Source organism: Gorilla gorilla, chromosome X (genome assembly GCF_029281585.2).
Source record: "Gorilla gorilla gorilla isolate KB3781 chromosome X, NHGRI_mGorGor1-v2.1_pri, whole genome shotgun sequence".
Classification (NCBI taxonomy): Eukaryota; Metazoa; Chordata; class Mammalia; order Primates; family Hominidae; genus Gorilla; species Gorilla gorilla.
The window spans coordinates 51,970,402-51,988,320 of NC_073247.2; the positions used below are offsets into that span (position 1 = coordinate 51,970,402).

General features: G+C 38.1%; 1 protein-coding gene across 17 annotated transcripts in view; it reads right to left on the reverse strand.

Annotated features, from left to right (window-relative positions):
- CASK (calcium/calmodulin dependent serine protein kinase) overlaps nucleotides 1–17,919 on the reverse strand; it is a 412,700-nt gene that overhangs the window by 81,099 nt on the left and 313,682 nt on the right. For all 17 annotated transcript variants that reach the window (XM_055376433.2, XM_055376435.2, XM_004064027.4 and 14 more), the window contains one exon: nucleotides 14,812–14,933. In XM_055376433.2, the coding sequence (XP_055232408.1) occupies nucleotides 14,812–14,933 (122 nt within the window). The remainder of the gene's footprint in view (nucleotides 1–14,811; nucleotides 14,934–17,919) is intronic.

Sequence of the window (17,919 nt, forward strand, 5' to 3'; positions counted from 1 at the left end):
AAATTCAGAGTAACATAAAATAAACACACCAGGAATATTTATTTCAGCTTGTTTCTTTAGGAACCAGATATTATTTCTCTTCGATCCTGCATGTGCAGTTAAAAACTTTCCCTCAAAATTAAGAAATGTGCTTTGACTATATTTAATTCTTTCTTTTGTATCTTTTAAGTCTGACTTACTTTATACAATTTGCAAGGTAAAAGAGACCTTAGGGCTGGGTGTGGTGGTTCATGCCTGTAATCCCAGCACTTGGGGAGGCCATATGAGGTAGGAAGATCACTTAAGCCCAGGAATTCAAGACCAACCTCGGCAAGATAGTGAGACTCTGTCTCTACAAAAAAATAAAAAAATTTGCTGGGTGTGGTGGTGATTGCCTGTAGTCCCAGCTACTCAAGATGGGGAGGTGGGAGGATTCCCTGAGTCCAGGATGAGTGAGCTGTGATTGTGCCACTGCACTCCAGCCTGGGTGACAGAATGAGACTCTGTTTGGGGTACCAAAAAAATAAAAATAAAAAAAAGAGGAGATCTTAGATGTCAACATGATTCAACTCCTCCATTTTAAAAAGTCAAAAGCTGAGTTCCAGTCAGGTGAACTGTCATGGTCAGGGTCATACAGCCAGAGTAGCAGGGACCTGACCCTGCCCTGCTGATATGCTGTCCTTTCTCTCATCCAGATCTCCTCAGCTTGTTACTAGAATTCAGTAATACACAATGCCTTGTGCCAGGGAGATATCTTTGGCAAATACTTGGGAAAAAAGCTGTATAAAATTCTATTTATACGCTGCAGGGAAAAATACACTCAATATGATTTGAAAACTATTAGCTACTCAATTACAAGCCTTGCCATGTTAAAGAATGTCAGGATTCTCACCTGAGGTGAGGAGTTCGAGACTAGCCTGGCCAACATGATGAAACCCCATCTCTACTAAAAATACAAAAATGAGCCGGGTGTGGTGGTGCATGCCTGTAGTCCCAGCTACTAAGGTAGCTGAGGCAGGAGGATCGCTTGAACCCGAGAGGTGGAGGTTAAGGTGAGCTGAGATCACACCACTGCACTCCAGCCTGGGCAACAGAGTGAGACTCTGTCTCAAGAAGAAAAAAAAAAAAAAAAAAAAAAAAAGAATATCAGGATCTTAATCCTATCCTGGCAAGATAGGAAATATTTTAGGCTTTGCAGGCCATATGATCTCTGTCACAGCCACTAAACCCTGTTGTGTTGTATGAGGGCGGCTGTTAATAATCCATAAATGAATGAGCATGGCTGTGTTCCAATAAAACTTTATTTACAAAAACAGGTGGCCAGCTGGATTTGGCCTGAGGACCATAGTTTGTGAATCCCTGCTCTAGAAGCTTAAATTCAAGTTGTATTGGAATGACAAAATGTATTTCCTTTTGCTATTTGCTTTCCTGAAATTTGAGGGTATCAGGTGTATTTGTAAAGCTGAGGTGTGAAGGGGGAGGAAGAGAGAAGGAAGAATGTTAATAAATTATCCCTAGAGGGAAAACAAGAATGAATCTGTTACTGTTTACTCTCTTTTTCTAATGAAATTACCATTACCCAAATTCAGCACTTTTTATTAAAAAAAAAACAAAAAACATGTACACACAACACCAGGGCAAAACAAGGAAATGTGAACAGCTGCAAGGGAAACAGACTGTCTCATATTGTCTCACAGATAGGCCTGCTCTCTGCAAATCTCTGGCACTGAGTCAGATATGACCACACATAGCTACACCGACACGCTTCATTCATCTTTCTGTCTTAGGAAGTGTCGCCACAGTTCCATAAAGAGACCACATTCTACATTTGACATGGGTTTTCAAATGAAGCAGAATAAACTTGGTAGTGATATTAAATTCAAATCTCCTGAGATTGTACTTTCAAACATAAAGATGATAAAATCAGTTAATGTCACCTTTTATTTACATTCAAAGCACTAAATCAAGTTTCATTTTTTATCATACTCATTATATCACATTATCTTCTGATTTCTTAGTTATCAAATAGAAACCTGTGTTTTGCTCATAGTTTATGTGCAGTATTTATCAAGATCAACATTTAAAATGGAATGCATGGTAAGAAGCTATAAAATAATTATCACTGAGTTGTATGTCCCACTAACTTTTTTTGCACAGAGAAAACCAAATCTAAGGACCAGAATGTATATTGTTTGAGACAAGTTTATAACTTTTGCAACTATACTGTAGGCATAGGCTTGTAGGGTTGCAAAGAACATTGATGTTCATTATCAACCATCATCTTATCACTTACTTTATAGATACTGAAGAAGTTTCCTGCTGGAAAAGAATGAAATTTTGCAAGAATCAAATATTTAGCTGCAAAATATTTAATGAATGTGTCTGTGATGATCCTAATAAAACAGATAATAACAGTGTGCATGGAATTACACTGTGTAGCAATAATGACCATTGAAATAACTTGTTCTGGAAACACTGACTATCTTATTAAGAACTTTCTTCAGTTTCTGTGAATTACGTGGGTAAATAGGAACAAAGTTCCAATGTCACATCTTTTCAGTGAACTGAGCAGATCAGCCATCAATACATAACAGGTATTTTCTCATACACATTTGAAATTGAGCAAAATATTAGGGAAAGCTGATTTAATACTGAAACACAGAGAACTGATATTCAATTACTGTACTGGAACTGATTTTCTGAAGTTGGAGATCACAGAAAACTTTGTAAGATCTAAAAATCTATTTTTCTTGCTCAAGTTTACATATAAACTTGTTGAGGCCAGGTGCAGTGGCTTGCATCTGTCATCCCAGCACCTTGGGAGGCCAAGGTGGGCAGACTGCTTGAGGCTAGGCGTTTGAGACCAGCCTGGGTCACATGTGGAAACCTCATCTCTACAAAAAATACAAAAATTAGCCAGGTGTGGTGGCGCACTCCTGTAATCCCAGCTACTTGAAGGGCTGAGGTGGGAGGATTGCCTGAGCCTGGAAGGTCGAAGTTGCAATGCGCTATGATTGCATGACCGCACTCCAGCCGGAGTGACAGACTGAGGCCCTGACACACACACACACACACACACACACACACACACTCCTTTCAAAGATCCTTGGCATCATTAACATCATGTAGTTCAAGCTTGGAGAAGAGCAGTGTATTTAGCAGTGGCCTAAAGATTGCATGATGGGCAACGTAAGTGTGAAAGAAACACTGCGAAATTTAAAATGGCACTTTCAAAAACTTAAGGAGCTACAATTAAACACTAGGAAGAAGTTTTTTTCTTTTTTCTTTCTTCTTTTTTTGAGACGGAGTCTTGCTGTGTTGCCTAGGATGGAGTGCAATGGCGCGATCTTGGCTTACTGCAACCTCCGCCTCCTGGGTTCAAGCAATTCTCCTGCCTTAGCCTCCTGAGTAGATGGGATTACAGGTACGCACCACCACTCCCGGATAATTTTTGTATTTTATTTTATTTTATTTTTAGTAGAGACGGGGATTCACCATGTTGGACAGGCTGGTCTTGAACTCCTGACCTCAGGTGATCCACCCACCTCGGCCTCCCAAAGTGTTAGGATTACAGGCGTGAGCCATGGCACCCGGCTGGAAGAACTTCTATAACCTGTCCTTCTTACAAATCTAAACACAATTCTGTATCATTGGGATATTACAAGTTACAAAAAGAAATCAAAATCACTCAGGCCATTTTTCTTTTTTGACGTGCAAAGAATGCCTACCCTACCTGCACCAAAAATCGTTTTTCTTGAAATTTTATATTCTACAAAATTGCTAAAAATCAATTTATTTTAAATAGTTGAAAGCACTCAAATAATAGTCATACAGATGACTATCTGCATGGAGATAGCAAACTCCATTCATTTGAAGGGAATTCATTTGAAGATTTGAAGATTTCATTTCATTCATTTTGAAAATTTCACAAATCTTAAACTAAATTTGTTTCTCATCTTAAAAAGTGTATAAATTCCTAAATCTAGTGACTGAAATCAAGGAGCAAGAGTTCCACCCTGGAATTTAGATTTTCCCTGGACTAAGGTTCAGGGCTGCTCCCAATACCATGGCCCAGTTTGTACCTACATAACTCAAGTTGAAGATGGACATGTAATGGACAACTGCTTACTGTATTTAGTGGCCAAGAAGAATGCTCCTGGATGCTCTTGAGTTAGGTGTTCTGGGAAAGCTTTAGTTTAATAGCTTAGCAGTGAAATGCTAGCTTAAATCAAGTTTTAGTAAAATCATGATGGGGAATATATCCTTACTTGAAGGTGCAAGAAGGAGTGCAGCTGGCCTAGTAATACGCTGCTCTAAATCCATTATTAAAGTTTTCTTCTGTCAGCAAAAAAGGCAATTAAAAAATCAGTACATCTGGGCCAGTAAAAGATTTCCTGAAAAAGCTGCAAAAATCCTTTGGATCCTGACAGCAAAAGAACCTCTAAGGAGACCCTTGTTTTGTTTAGGTTTTATTTGTCTGTATACAGGGCTGCTTTTGTTCTAATCCTATTAGAACATCGCACTTACAGGGATTTATTTTTGAATTCAAGAAATTAAGACTTGCTTGACCTCCTAGTTCAATCCAAGAAGACTGTGCCTTTGGTGGCCTAACAACATAGGCCAGTGTGGCAGATTTCTGGTCAGTTGGCAGCTATTTCTGAGAAACTCAAACACTGGCCTCAGATGACCTAGCTTGACTGTTGTCTATGCCTTTTTCAAGTGGGCAAATAACTCTAAAATTAAGCCCTGTAAAACACAAATCATAATGCCTATTCCTAAGCAAAAGAAAGCATGAGGAAAAAAACCAGTTACATGATATAATGTAGGCAGATTTTATTTTGTTTTAATAAAACCTTCTGAAATACAGTACTTTTTAGTATCAGATACAAGAGCTTGCCCAACTATGAGAAATTTTCACTATGATATTAATTTCCTTTCTATTTTTTTAAAGTGTTAAAATCACATTTCCTAGCTTGGCTCTTCTTAAGCAACTACAAGAGTTAAATGATATTTACATTAAATGAACATACAATTATTAATGTGCTGCTTTAAAAGGTAACATTTATGTTACATTAGGTGTGTCAGATAATATTTTATTTAATTATTTTTAGCTTTTGCTAGCATTTTTATTTTGCATAGGTAAACACCAAGCATTTGTACTTGGTGTAGCTGTAGCAAAAATGAATTTCTGTCATGAAAAATTTAAAGAGAATAACACAAAGGCAGTCTGGCAGAAGAGTTTTATGAGATCATGTTTGAAGGGCCACAAAGAGAAGAAAACAGCTATGTTCTTGGATTATGAATGCTGCAAGCCACTCCATCGAACATTCTTTAACTGAGCATATCACATTCCTTTCTAGGGGGAAACCCCTCCTTTCCTTGAGCATAGCATAAAGAAGAATCAGTGCTTGTTGTACTTTGAAGGCTTTCTGCAAATTCCTTTGCCTTTTGGTAAAGTTGATCATGGTGTCATAAAAAGAGAATGGCACTCAGTGGGTAACACTGGTACTGATGACAAGCTGATTCATTATTCTTGGTATTCTAGAGTAAATTCTAAACCCTGCTTTAAGAAGTAATTTATCTGAACAAATAAGGGAACTGGAGGGACTCCCGTAGTCATTAACACTTTCAGTGGAAATCACACATTCCTTCACGAAGATGTATAGCATAAGATCTAACTTGCATCCTAGAAAGAGTAATTGTGTGGAGATGGAACGAGGCAGAATTCCCTACAATTAGACAGCCTTATTCTGAGAATTTGGTTTTTCCTAGTACATAATTATCAACCACAAAACATCAATATTGGATGAGTAGACAAACAAAATGTAGTATACACACACGATGGAATATTATTCAGCCTTAAAAACGAAGAAAATTCTAACACATGCTACAACATGGATGAACCTTGAAGATATCACGCTAAATGAAATAAGCCAGACACAAAAGGGCAAATACTGGATAATTTCACTTATATACGTGGTACCTAGAGTAGTCAAATTCATAGGGACAGAAAGTAGAAGGGTGGTTGCCAGGGGCTAAGGAGAGGGGTGAATGGGAGTCAGTATTTAATGGGTACAGACATTTAGTTGGGAAAGATGAAAGAGTTCTGGAGATGGATAGTGATGATGGTTGTATAACAATGTGAATATACTTAATGTCATTGAACTGTACACTTAAACATGGTGCAAGTGGCAAATTTTATGTTATATATATCTTGCCACAACAAAAAAGACCGAAAAATTGATGTTAAAAAAGTGTCAAAAAGCTGTGAATTTTTGGAAATGGCAAATATGTACTTGAATGTAGAAGGAATGAACTAAAATAAGTTGCTCTAAGGTGTCTTCCATATTGAAAATCTATAAAGTTATGTAATTCATAACATTTTCAAACAAAAAACACAATTTGGACTTCTTCCATAAGGCACAACTACACGCTGGTTAATAAAGCAGTTCTTGGGAGAAAAAACCATATTTAGTATTTTTGAATCAGTGGTAAATTCTTAGCCACAAAGCTAAATTTTAATTTAGTGTAATGGCCCTGTGAAATCTAGTGGGATGATAGTAAATTTATATAGTTGTACAACCACCATCTCAATCCAGCTTAAGAACATTTCTGTAATCCCCCCAAATTCCCTTGTGTCACATCTAAGAACTCTTTGCCTAACCCAAGGTAATGAAGATTTATTCCTATATTCTTTTAAAAGTTTTATAGTTTTAAGCTCTTAAAGTGAATCTATGATCCATTTTGAGGCAATTTTCTTTTGTGTATGGTATGAGACAGGGTCTAAATTCATTTCTTGCATATGGATCTCCAACTGCTCCAGGACCATTTGAAAAAAAAAAAGACTATCCTCTTTTCCATGTAATTGCATTGGCAATCTCGTTGAAAATAAATTGACCATAAAGGTGAGGGTTTATTTCTGGACTCTTTTTTGTTTCAGTGATCTGTGTATCTATCCTTATGCCAACACCATACTATTTTGATTATTGTAGCCTTATAGTAAGTTTTGAAATCAGTTATCCAATTTTTTTCTTTTTCAAAATTGTTTTGGCATTTTTATATAAATTTTAGGATCACCTTGTTGACTTCTACAAAGAAATCCTACTGGGATGTTGATAGGGACTGCACTGAATCTATAGATCAATGTGGAGAAAAGCGCCATCTTAACAATATTAAGTCCTCCAATCCAACAGTATATCTCTGCTCATTTATTTAGATCTTTCTTTCGCAGCATTTTTTAGTTTTCAGTATACAAATCCCACATTTTTTTGTTCAATTTATTCCTATTTTATTCTTTTTATAATATTGTGAATATTTCTTTAATTTTATTTTTGGGTTATTTTTTGCTCACATATAGAAATTTAGATAATGTGTGTATATTAATCTGGTATCTTGTGACCTTGCTAAGCTTGCCTATAATGCTATTAGATTTTTTGTGGATTCCTTAGTATTTTCTACATGCAAGATAACAACTCTGGGAAAGGATGATTTTACTTCTTCCTTTCCAATCTTCACGCCTTGAATTTCTTTTTCTTGTCTTAGCTGCACTGGCCAGAGTCTCTGGGACAATGGTGAATAGAAGTGGGGAGTGGACAATCCTCATCTTGTTCCTGGTTCTATCAGTTTTCTATTGCTGCTTAACAAAGAACCATATGCTTAGTGGCTTTTTTTTTTCTCTAAGTTTATTGACATTTATTTACATTAAGAAAGAAGGAAAAATACTTTGAGAATATTCACGACATATGGTATTTCTAGCTTTCAGGTATTTTGTTTCATGCCGTACTTTTACACTGACAATACTACTTCAATACATGGAGGGAAACAGATATGGGAGGTTTTGCCCCTCCAGTTAGAAAACAGTGGAGAGACACTCAAATTCAAAGGGAACAGCAATGCACTTCAGTCTACAGCCCCAGGAGGCAAGAGGCACAAAGACCACCACCACTGGGCAGGGGCCCACTGTGCAGCTGGTTTCATAATTGCCAAAGCTGACTCTTAAGACTGGATGGGGCCCTGAGAAATTACTAGTAGCTCATCCTCTGAAGGTCCTCAGATAGGCTTTATTATTCCAGACATTTAAATGCAAATTGGCTGGACTACAAATTCTTGGGAAACTTAGCTTTGGCATTTCCTGATTGGCAATCTCTTTAAATATCCAGACCTAACATTGTATTTAACTTACTTCTCAGACCCCAAATTGCTCAAAAACATTATCTCCAGATTATTGTAGAAGTTCCATCTTTTTCCTTTAGGAAACTTCTGAGTTCTAAAAATAAGCTCTTCTAAATATGGCTACTAATTTAATGTCATCTCATAAAAGCGAAATAGTAAATCAAGAATTGTAGTTTTCCATGGCTAACTCCAGGCCAGATGGAAAAATGCTAACTCTCCCTAAACGGTAAAAAGGTATAATAAAGATGTTGGCCATACAAAATATGAAAGATTCCAAGTATCAGTTAATTGCTAATGCAATATTTAAAAGTTACTAAGTCTATTATAAAAGTCTACTTATAAATTAATATTATAAAGACTCCTAAATTAATTGCTACTGCAATTTTAAAAATTCATCAATAAATTGCTATATTAATCTAATCACCCATTATATTTTCAGAAACCACAATTTTAAGACTTCTTACAAAAATAATCTTAATTAGGTGGGGGCATTTACTATGGAAACAGCAGTGTGTAACAAATGCTAACAGCTGTTCAGAGGTATGACAGATGGCCAGTTAATGTTTAAAACTTAGTTGTCAAAGTTTGGCAGAGAGATGTGTCATTTAACAATGTTTTGTAACACTGGTGATTTACAAACTAAACATTTATTATTTTAATAGGAAAATTTATACTAGAAACTGAGAAGACTGAAAACTACTACCAAATAATATTTGTAAAATGTTTTTAATCCGAAAAACGTGGCTTTTCAGTCCATCAAAAACTCACCCACCCACTGACCTTCCAATGTATCACATACAAATTCCAATCCATAACTGATTCAAAATATCATTACAAGACATAAATAACACTTTAACACCAATTCCCAATAAAGCATAATTAATGGATGACAGGGTAACATTTCATTATTTTATATTAGATTTGTGTAATTTGCACTCACACATGAAGAATTAATTCAGTGTTAAATCAGTTTTCCATGCTGTACTGGGGTGAATATTGTCCCTCACTCAAAATTTATGTTTACCCAGAACCTCAGAATGTGATCTTATTTGGAAATAAATGTCTTTATAGATGTAATTAATTAAGATGATGTCATACCGGATTAGGGTGTCCAATGACTGGTGTCCTTCTAAGAAGGCCATGTAAATACACAGACACACACGCACAGAGAATGACATGTGATGATGGAAAAAGAGACTGGAATGATGCATCTACAAGTCAAGGAATGCCAAGGATTGCAGGCAACCACCAGAAACTGGAAAAGACAAGGAAGGATTCTTCCCTGGATCCTTTGGAGGGAGCATGCCCCTGCCAATGCCTTGATTTAGGACTTTCCAGCCTCCAGAACTACGAGACAATCAATTTCTGGTGTTTTAAGCCACACAACTTGTGGTACTTTGTTATGGCAGTCCTAGCAAACTAATGTCAAATTGTACTTTACTAATTGATCTATACATTTCATACGAAGATCATCTTAGCACCAGTGCTTTTAATTTTTAAATACAGGCATACTGCAACAAGCTGGACCAAGCAGCTCCTCATGCCTCTGTATTTCTTCCCACAAAATGAGAAGCTGTGTATGTGTGCCAGGCTGGAACTACTTGGATAGCAAATATTTAGAGTTTTCTGTATCAGTTTCTAACTACAGATTAAACTAAATGTGTTTTACTCAAATTCAAAGGCTTTCAGAAAGCATTTCCCTTTCAGTAGAATCACAGTACTTCTCCATTTTAATGTAAATGTTTCAATTTGGCAGTTTTGTTTCCTCTAAACAAATTCTAATAATGCTTCTTCAAATTTTGAGCTTGTTATTATTTTAAGAACATGACTAGAAAAAATAAAGTCATAGATAATCTTTAGTATTTCTTAGGAACTTAATCCTGTTTCTTTTTGTCAGCCTTAAAATTATGGCTTCATACCTAGCTATTTAGAATGTTATTGAGTTAACAGAAATAACATAAAAATGGTAAAGATATTTCCTAAAATGGCTCAGTGGGATTAATTAGCCTTAATTAATCCATGGTCCATAAAACTATGCCCCCTGGGTGTCCCTACTTGGAATCCTTAAAAAGGAATTCATGCCGGGGCAATGACTCATGCCTGTAATCTCAGCACTTTGGGAGGCTGACGCAGGAGAACTGCTTGAGCCCAGGAGTTTGAGACTAGCCTGGTAGCCTGGGCAAACATGGTGAGACCTGTCTCTTCAAAAAAAAAAAGGCTGAGTGTGGTGGTGCACCTGTGGTCCAGATACTTGGGTGGTTGAGGTAGAAGGGTGCTTGAGCTCAGAAGGTCAAGGCTACAGTGAGCCAGCCTGGGAGAGCCCTGTCTTAAACAAAAAACAAACAACAAACAAAAAAAGGCAGAAGAATTCATTTTGATCCTGCAAAACAAAACAATTCCAAATCAACCATGGTATGTGGAACACAGGAAGAAAGAAAAATGAAAGGCCCAATTTTTTTTTGACAGTCTTGCTCTGTCTCCCAGGCTACCGTGCAGTGGTGTGATCTTAGCTCACTGCTACGTCCACCTCCTGCGTTCAAGCGATCCTCCTGCCTCAGCCTCCTAAGTAGCTGGGACTACAGGCGTGTGCCAACATGCCTAGCTAATTTTTGTATTTTTAGTAAAGACAGGGTTTTACCATGTTGGGCAGGCTGGTCTCAAACACCTGACCTCAAGTGATCCTCCCGCCTCGGCCTCCCAAAGTGCTGAGATTATAGGAGTGAGCCACTGCACCCAGACTGAAAGTCCAACATTTTAACAGCTGCTCCTCAAGAGTTCGTCATGGCCATTTTTCTTCCTTAATGTATACCACAAACATTTAAATATTAAAATTTTTTAAATGATTAGATTTCTCTATATGGCAGTCACTTGAATTCTTCACTGATTATATTATTAAAATGTAGCCTGTTAGCTGTGAAATGAGCTTAATAAGCCTTATTTATGGGATGTAGGATATGAGGGCACATTCTAATGATGGTTTATTTCATTCATGATGATTAAGCTTTCATTCATTCATTCATTCATTCATTCATTTTTGAGATGGAGTCTCGCTCTGTTGACCAGGCTAGAGTGCAGTGGCACGATCTCGGCTCACTGCAATCTCCACCTCCTGGGTTCAAGCGATTCTCCTGCCTCAGCCTCCTAAGTACCTGGGATTATGGGTGCCCACCACATTTTTGTATTTTTAGTAGAGATGGGTTTCACCATGTTGGTCAGGCTGGTCTCGAACTCCTGACCTCAGGCAATCCGCCCGCCTTGGCCTCCCAAAGTGCTGGGATTACAGGCGTGAGTCACCGTACCTGGCCTAAACTTTCATTTAGAAATAGCTCAGTTTGGAGATTCAGAACCACATGCATGCAAATATTGTCCAGGGCTTGGCCTCATAGTCATTAATTTGACTGGAGTTCATGTATGGCACCTGTTTACAAAATTCAGAAGATACTGCACCTTTTTTTTTTTTTTTAAGAGATAGAGTCTCACTTTGTTGCCCAGGTTGGAGTGCAGTAGTGTGATCATGGCTCACTGCACCCTTGAATTCCTAGGCTCAGGTGATCCTTCAGCCTCAGCCTCTGGAGCAGCTGGGACCACAGGCATACACCACCATGCCCAGCTGCTTTTTAAATTTTTTGTAGAGATGGGGTCTTGCTTTGTTGCCCAGGCTGGTCTTGAGCTCCTGGGCTCAAGTGATCCTCCCACAATGACCTCCCAAAGTGCTGCGATTACAGGTGTGAGCCACTACTCCTGGTCTTATACTGCACCTTTTTAATAGGCATGGTTCATTTTCAGTCCAACAGCTCCTCTTTCAAATTGACCTGCACTGACAGGGCAGATGCCAATAAGGCAGATACTTCTTTATAATGTAAACAAATGCAAAGGAAAGTTAGGTATGTTTTTCTCACTAACATCTAAGAATCTCTTCTGAAATTGTGACAATTTATACCAAACAGTGCAGCAGTTACTCGTGTCTGAATAGCTGCCCCTTTCTTTGTGTAAGCCAGTAATGTTCCTGCTTCTCCCCTGCAATCTCAAGCTTGATGTGCTCAGATACCTTGCTATATCAGTAAGAAAAAATCCAGCTTTGAAACCAATTTGGGCTTCTCTCAGTGTTTAAATTACAAAAAGTCTTTGTTACAAAAAGTCCTTGATTCAAAAGAAGGTCAGTAAATCTACCTGGCAATGACCTAACCACTGACCACAATAAAATAAACAAAATCTCCACACACTGCTGCAGCCTTTTCTAAATATTGCACTAACTAGTTCTAGTAAAGGGTATAAACTTCAGTGGGAAATACACAATTGTGAAAACTTTCTGCAGCAATGACAGTGAATTGATACTACTTAAGATAAATTACACTAAAGAGAAGACCCAATTCCTTATCTTCCTGAGCACATTTCTAAACTATGTTCCTCAGCTCTCACATCCAGGTGGACACGTGACTAGCAGTTGCCAAAGAATGTGAGATAAACCCATTTCCAAGCTTGACCCTGCAAGATTCTCCATGTTCTCTCTTCTCTCATTTGCTGGCTAGGTACAAAGGATACAGTAGAAGATTCCAAGACCCTGGGAAATAGCAGTGTGACCTAGTGGAAGAGGCCTGGGTCTCTGAATGACGGTGTGAAAAAGACCTCCCTCATCTACCTGCACTGGACTGTGAAGTGAGCAAGAAGTAAACTTCTATTCTGTTAAGCCACTCAAATTTTAGAATCACATGTTAGTCAGCCCTAATTACACTATATACACTATGTACACTATATACAAAGGCCAAACTAGCCATGAAAATCCGATAATTAATTTGAACTGACCACATTTGGGGAAAGAAGCAACTGTTAGATACCTACGGCTGCATTTAGTGTGAAGCTGAAGCATAATGCAACAAACACTCTTAGCTGAGCTTTTCCCAAACTGGTCCTCATCAAAACAGAACTCAACAGGATTGTGAATAAAAGTTTGGTGCCCAAATTAGTTTGAGAAATGCTGATAAAGAAAGTCAAAAAGGTTTCTTTGCTTTAGATCATCTCAGAGCTATCAATATACCAATGCCCATTGTGGATCTGTATAAAAAGACTAAAGAATGTAGCATTTCCCAAACTTATTTAGTCAATAAATAATTTAACCAATAAATTTAAGATCTACTTCCCCCTCCCACCATGGCAACACCCATAGCAACCTCCCAGAGCAATGTTCTGTAGAACACATTCTGGGAAATTTTGCTTTAGCTTCATTTACATCATATGGCGAATTATTCAGCACCAAACAGTTCTAGGCACCCCAAAGCAAGTATGATTCTCTCATTAAGGGAAGATTTTTCTTGTAAAAAGACTAACATGTTCAAATACCATCGAAACCACCCAAGAGTTTTCATTGCTGAAGTGAACCAAGTTCTCTAAGAAAGGTATTTTACTTAAAATGTGACTGAAATGAAAATGGTCAGCTTCTGTTTTTTCCTTTGTATCCCAGTCTGCTGTCAGTGGAGCCTGTAATATTTAAAGATGGAGTATATGCTTATGTTTTAAGGAGAAGACATTGAATCTATGGAACAAAACAATGTTAAATATGAAATGTGTGTGGGAATACAGCCTATTGCACAGTATCTCATTTGCTTTTCTCTCTCCTATACTCATGCTGGAGGTATAATGTTTTAAAGTAATGTGCAAAGCAATAAAAAGTAACCACAGCTAACCTCAATGGATTCTTTTAACAGAAATACAAGATAATTCAGTAAAGTAGGATTGTACTCTACTCTTTTTTAAAACTCACATACCACTTGCATGCATTATGTACATATAATTTATAAATATAAAGATATATAAATTTTTCCCCATTGTAGCCTGCTAGGCTCTATTGCATTTGTACTGTACATATACTGTATTTCTTTTTTCTTTGTTTTTGAGATGGAGTTTCGCTCTTGTTGCCCAGGCTGGAGTGCAATGGAGCGATCTCAGCTCACTGCAACCTCTGCCTCCTGGGTTCAAGCGATTCTCCTGCCTCAGCCTCCCGAGTAGCTAGGATTACAGGCATGCATCACCACAGCTGGCTAATTTTGTATTTTTAGTAGAGATGGGGTTTCCCCATGTTGGTCAGGCTGGTCTCGAACTCCTGACCTCAGGTGATCCACCCGCCTTGGCCTCCCAAAGTGCTGGGATTACAGGCATGAGCCACGGTGCCCGGCCATATACTGTATTTCAATCATGAATTTTTGATGGATGATTTCCCACATTTCTCATAGACTTAAGGCAACTGAAAAGGACTGTTATGATAGACATCTGAGAATTCATGTAAAGTAAAAAGGTATGCTAAATATTCAATTTCTTTTTTTTTTTTTTTGAGACAGAGTCTTGCTTTGTCACCCAGGCTGGAGTGCAGTGGTGTGATCTTGGCTCAGTGCAGCCTCCGCCTCCCGGGTTCAAGTGATTCTTGTGCCTCCGCCTCCTCAGCTCAGTCCTAACTGGGACTACAGGCATGCGCCACCACGCCTGGCTAATTTTTGTATTTTTAGTAGAGACCAGGTTTCACCATGTTGGCCAGGATGGTCTCGGTCTCCTGACCTCCTGATACGCCCGCCTCTGCCTCCCAAACTGCTTGGACTACAGGCATGAGCCACCGTGCCCGGCCAATATTCAATTCACCAAAAAACAAGAATAATAAAAAGACAGACTTACATCTAGTAGTGTGTGAAGATGCTGATCCTGGAAAACACTGTGTAGAAAATCTAGGTCCTTTTCACTGCAGTCTGTAAGCGCATGAATCTCTTCCAGGCTGTCCAGCACCTGTGAGACTGCTCCTAAGGGGGACAAACAGAAAAGAAACAGCCAGTATAGAAAGTCAATGTCAAACTAACTTTTTAAACTTAAATCTTACACTTAAGAACAATGAATTCATATCAGAACTTCAAAGGCTAGTGTCTTTACTGAAGGATAGACTTAAATGAGTTTCATATCATTTAAGGACACAGTATTTTCAGAGAGTTCATGTTCTTATTAATGTATTTGTGTGCTCTTCATTTTTCAGAGGAAACTGCAGCTTATCTTCTTTGAATTAATGAAATTTATCAAGTATAACCTAAGCACTAGAAGATCTGGACACAGCAAGTTTTATGTCAGGAAGAGAGTATGGGTTTCAGGACTCCAAGATGTTCTGAAATATTATAGAAACAAGGTTGGCCTTTTACCCAGGTGCATTCCATCAAGAACTGAAGGTAAAGCCAGCTGTAGATACAGGGAACAGACCTTCAACTGGGAACTCCTGCTGCTTAAAATAGGCTTCTTAGTTTTTAAGACTCGAACTTTAGTTAACAAAAATCCCAGTCCACTCCTTTTTTTTTCCTTTACATACAGACTCAAGAGACCCAAAGTCATTCTCATTCTGTTTTACTCTTACCCTTCTTACTCAGAAGATAAAGACAAAGTATAGGTACGCTGACTGACACTTCCAAATACCGTATTAAATTTCAAGGCAAATCATTTTTGTAGGGCAAAGCAAATGGAAGTGCCATCACTTTAAGTTTCTTCTCATAACCAGGAAACCAGGCAGATGTCAGTAGGGAAAGATACACAATGAGGAGTAACAAAGCCATTTACACAGCCTTAAAAAAAAGATCAGCCTCTTTTACTTTGCAGGCAATATGCAGAATACACATATATACTCCACAAAAAAAGAGCTCCAAGGAGCTAAGCTTCAGAACATTAGTACACAGTAGAGAAACTCTAAGAATAAGTGTCTCATTGCACATTTAAGTCTTTGGATCAGTGGTTCTCAACCAGGGGCAATTTTGTTACCCAGGTGGACATTTCCCAATGTTTAGAGATATTTTTGGTTGTTACAACTACAGCGGGAGGGCAGCTATTGCTATCTAGTGGGTAGAGGTCAGGGATGCTGCTAAATATCCTACAATACCCAGGACAGCCCCCACAACAAAGAATTATCTGGCCCAAAATGTCAGCAGTGCTGTGGTTGAGAAATTATATTTTTGATAAAGATAAAAATCTTTATGCTCCAGAACTCTGTTTCTAATTCTTCCTGACTTAGACCTTATCCATTCTCATGCAATTATTGGTGAGAATATATATCAGTACCACTTTTCCAGAAAGCAATCTGGTAACATATATCAAAAAGCCTTAAAAATGTTCATGCACTTCGATTTAGTAATTCCATTTACAAAAACCCACCTTAAGGAAAAAAATGGAAGATTTATATATAATGATATTATCATACAAAATGGAAAATAAATCTAATAGAGGATGATTACGTAGGTTATAGAATATCTTTATAATGGAATATGTAGCCAAATGAAAATTGTTTTTGAAGAATTTCAAAGACACAGAGAAATCTTCATGATATAGAATTCAAGAAAGCAGAATGCAAAACTAAATAAACTGTATATTCCCAGTTACGATAAAAAACCAAACAAAACATATATGCAAACTCAGGAAAAACAAAAAACAGAATGAAACACAGCAAAAATGTTACAGCTGTTATCTTTACTGTCCTATTTCTATTTCATTCTGTTCTTATCCATACTTTCCAAGTTTTTCTACAATAGCAAAACAAAACAAAATGCTATATAAGCTACTGATTTTTGTAGCTCTATTTAATTATGTTAAAGATTTGGGTCTTAAACCACATATGGTGTGGCTGTCCACGTGGAAATTACTGTAGCTATTTTTTAAAATTTGACTTTTTATTTTGAGATAATTGTAGATTCACATGCAGTTGTAAAAGAAAATAACACAAAGGTCTCATGTACCCTTTACCCAGTTTCCTCCAATAGTAACATCTTGCAAAACTGTAGTACAATATCACAACCTGGATATTGACATTAATACAGTCGAGCTATAAAACATTCCATTACTACAAGGATCCCTCATACTGCCTTTTTATAGCCATGCTCATTCCCCTCCTACCCTATCCCCTCCTAACCTGTGGCAACTACTAATCTGTTCTCCATTTCTACAATTTTGTCATTTTGATAATAAATGAGGCTCCTATTCTGGGCATACTGCCTATGGGGTAGCCCTGGTCTGCAAGGAGGAGTCCCTCTAAAAATTAAAAAATAAAATAAAATAAAATAAAAAGAATAAATGAAATCATACAGTATGTAACCTTTTGGGACTGCATTTTTTCACTTAGCATAATTATCTGGGGCTTCATCCAGGTTGTTGTGTGGATGTACCAGTTTGTTTGACCATTCGTCTGTTGAAGGAACTATGGATAATTTTTTTTTTTTTTTTGAGACAGAGTCTCGTTCTGTTGCCCAGGCTGGAGTGTAGTGGCATGATCTTGGCTCGCTGTAACTTCTGCCTCCCAGGTTCAAGCGATTCTCCTGCCTCAGCATCCTGAGTAGCGGGGATTACAGGTGCGTGCCAACACGCCCAGCTAATTTTGTATTTTTAGTAGAGACGGGGTTTCACCATGTTGGTCAGGTTGGTCTCAAACTCCTAACCTCGTGATCTGCCCGCCTTGGCCTCCCAAAGTGCTGGGATTACAGGCGTGAGCCACTGCGCCTGGCCTGGATAATTTTTTTTTTTGAGGCAGAGTCTTGCTCTGTTGCCCAGGTTGGAGTGCAGTGGCACAATCTCGGCTCACTGCAACCTCGACCTCCTGTGCTCAAGTGATCCTCCCACCTCAGCCCCCAGAGTAGCTGGGACCACTACACCCATCTAAGTTTTGTATTTTTTATAGAGATGGGGTTTTGCCATGTTGCCCAGGCTGGTCTTGGACTCCTGAGCTAAAGCGATCCGTCTGCCTTGAGCTCCCAAAGTGCTGGGATT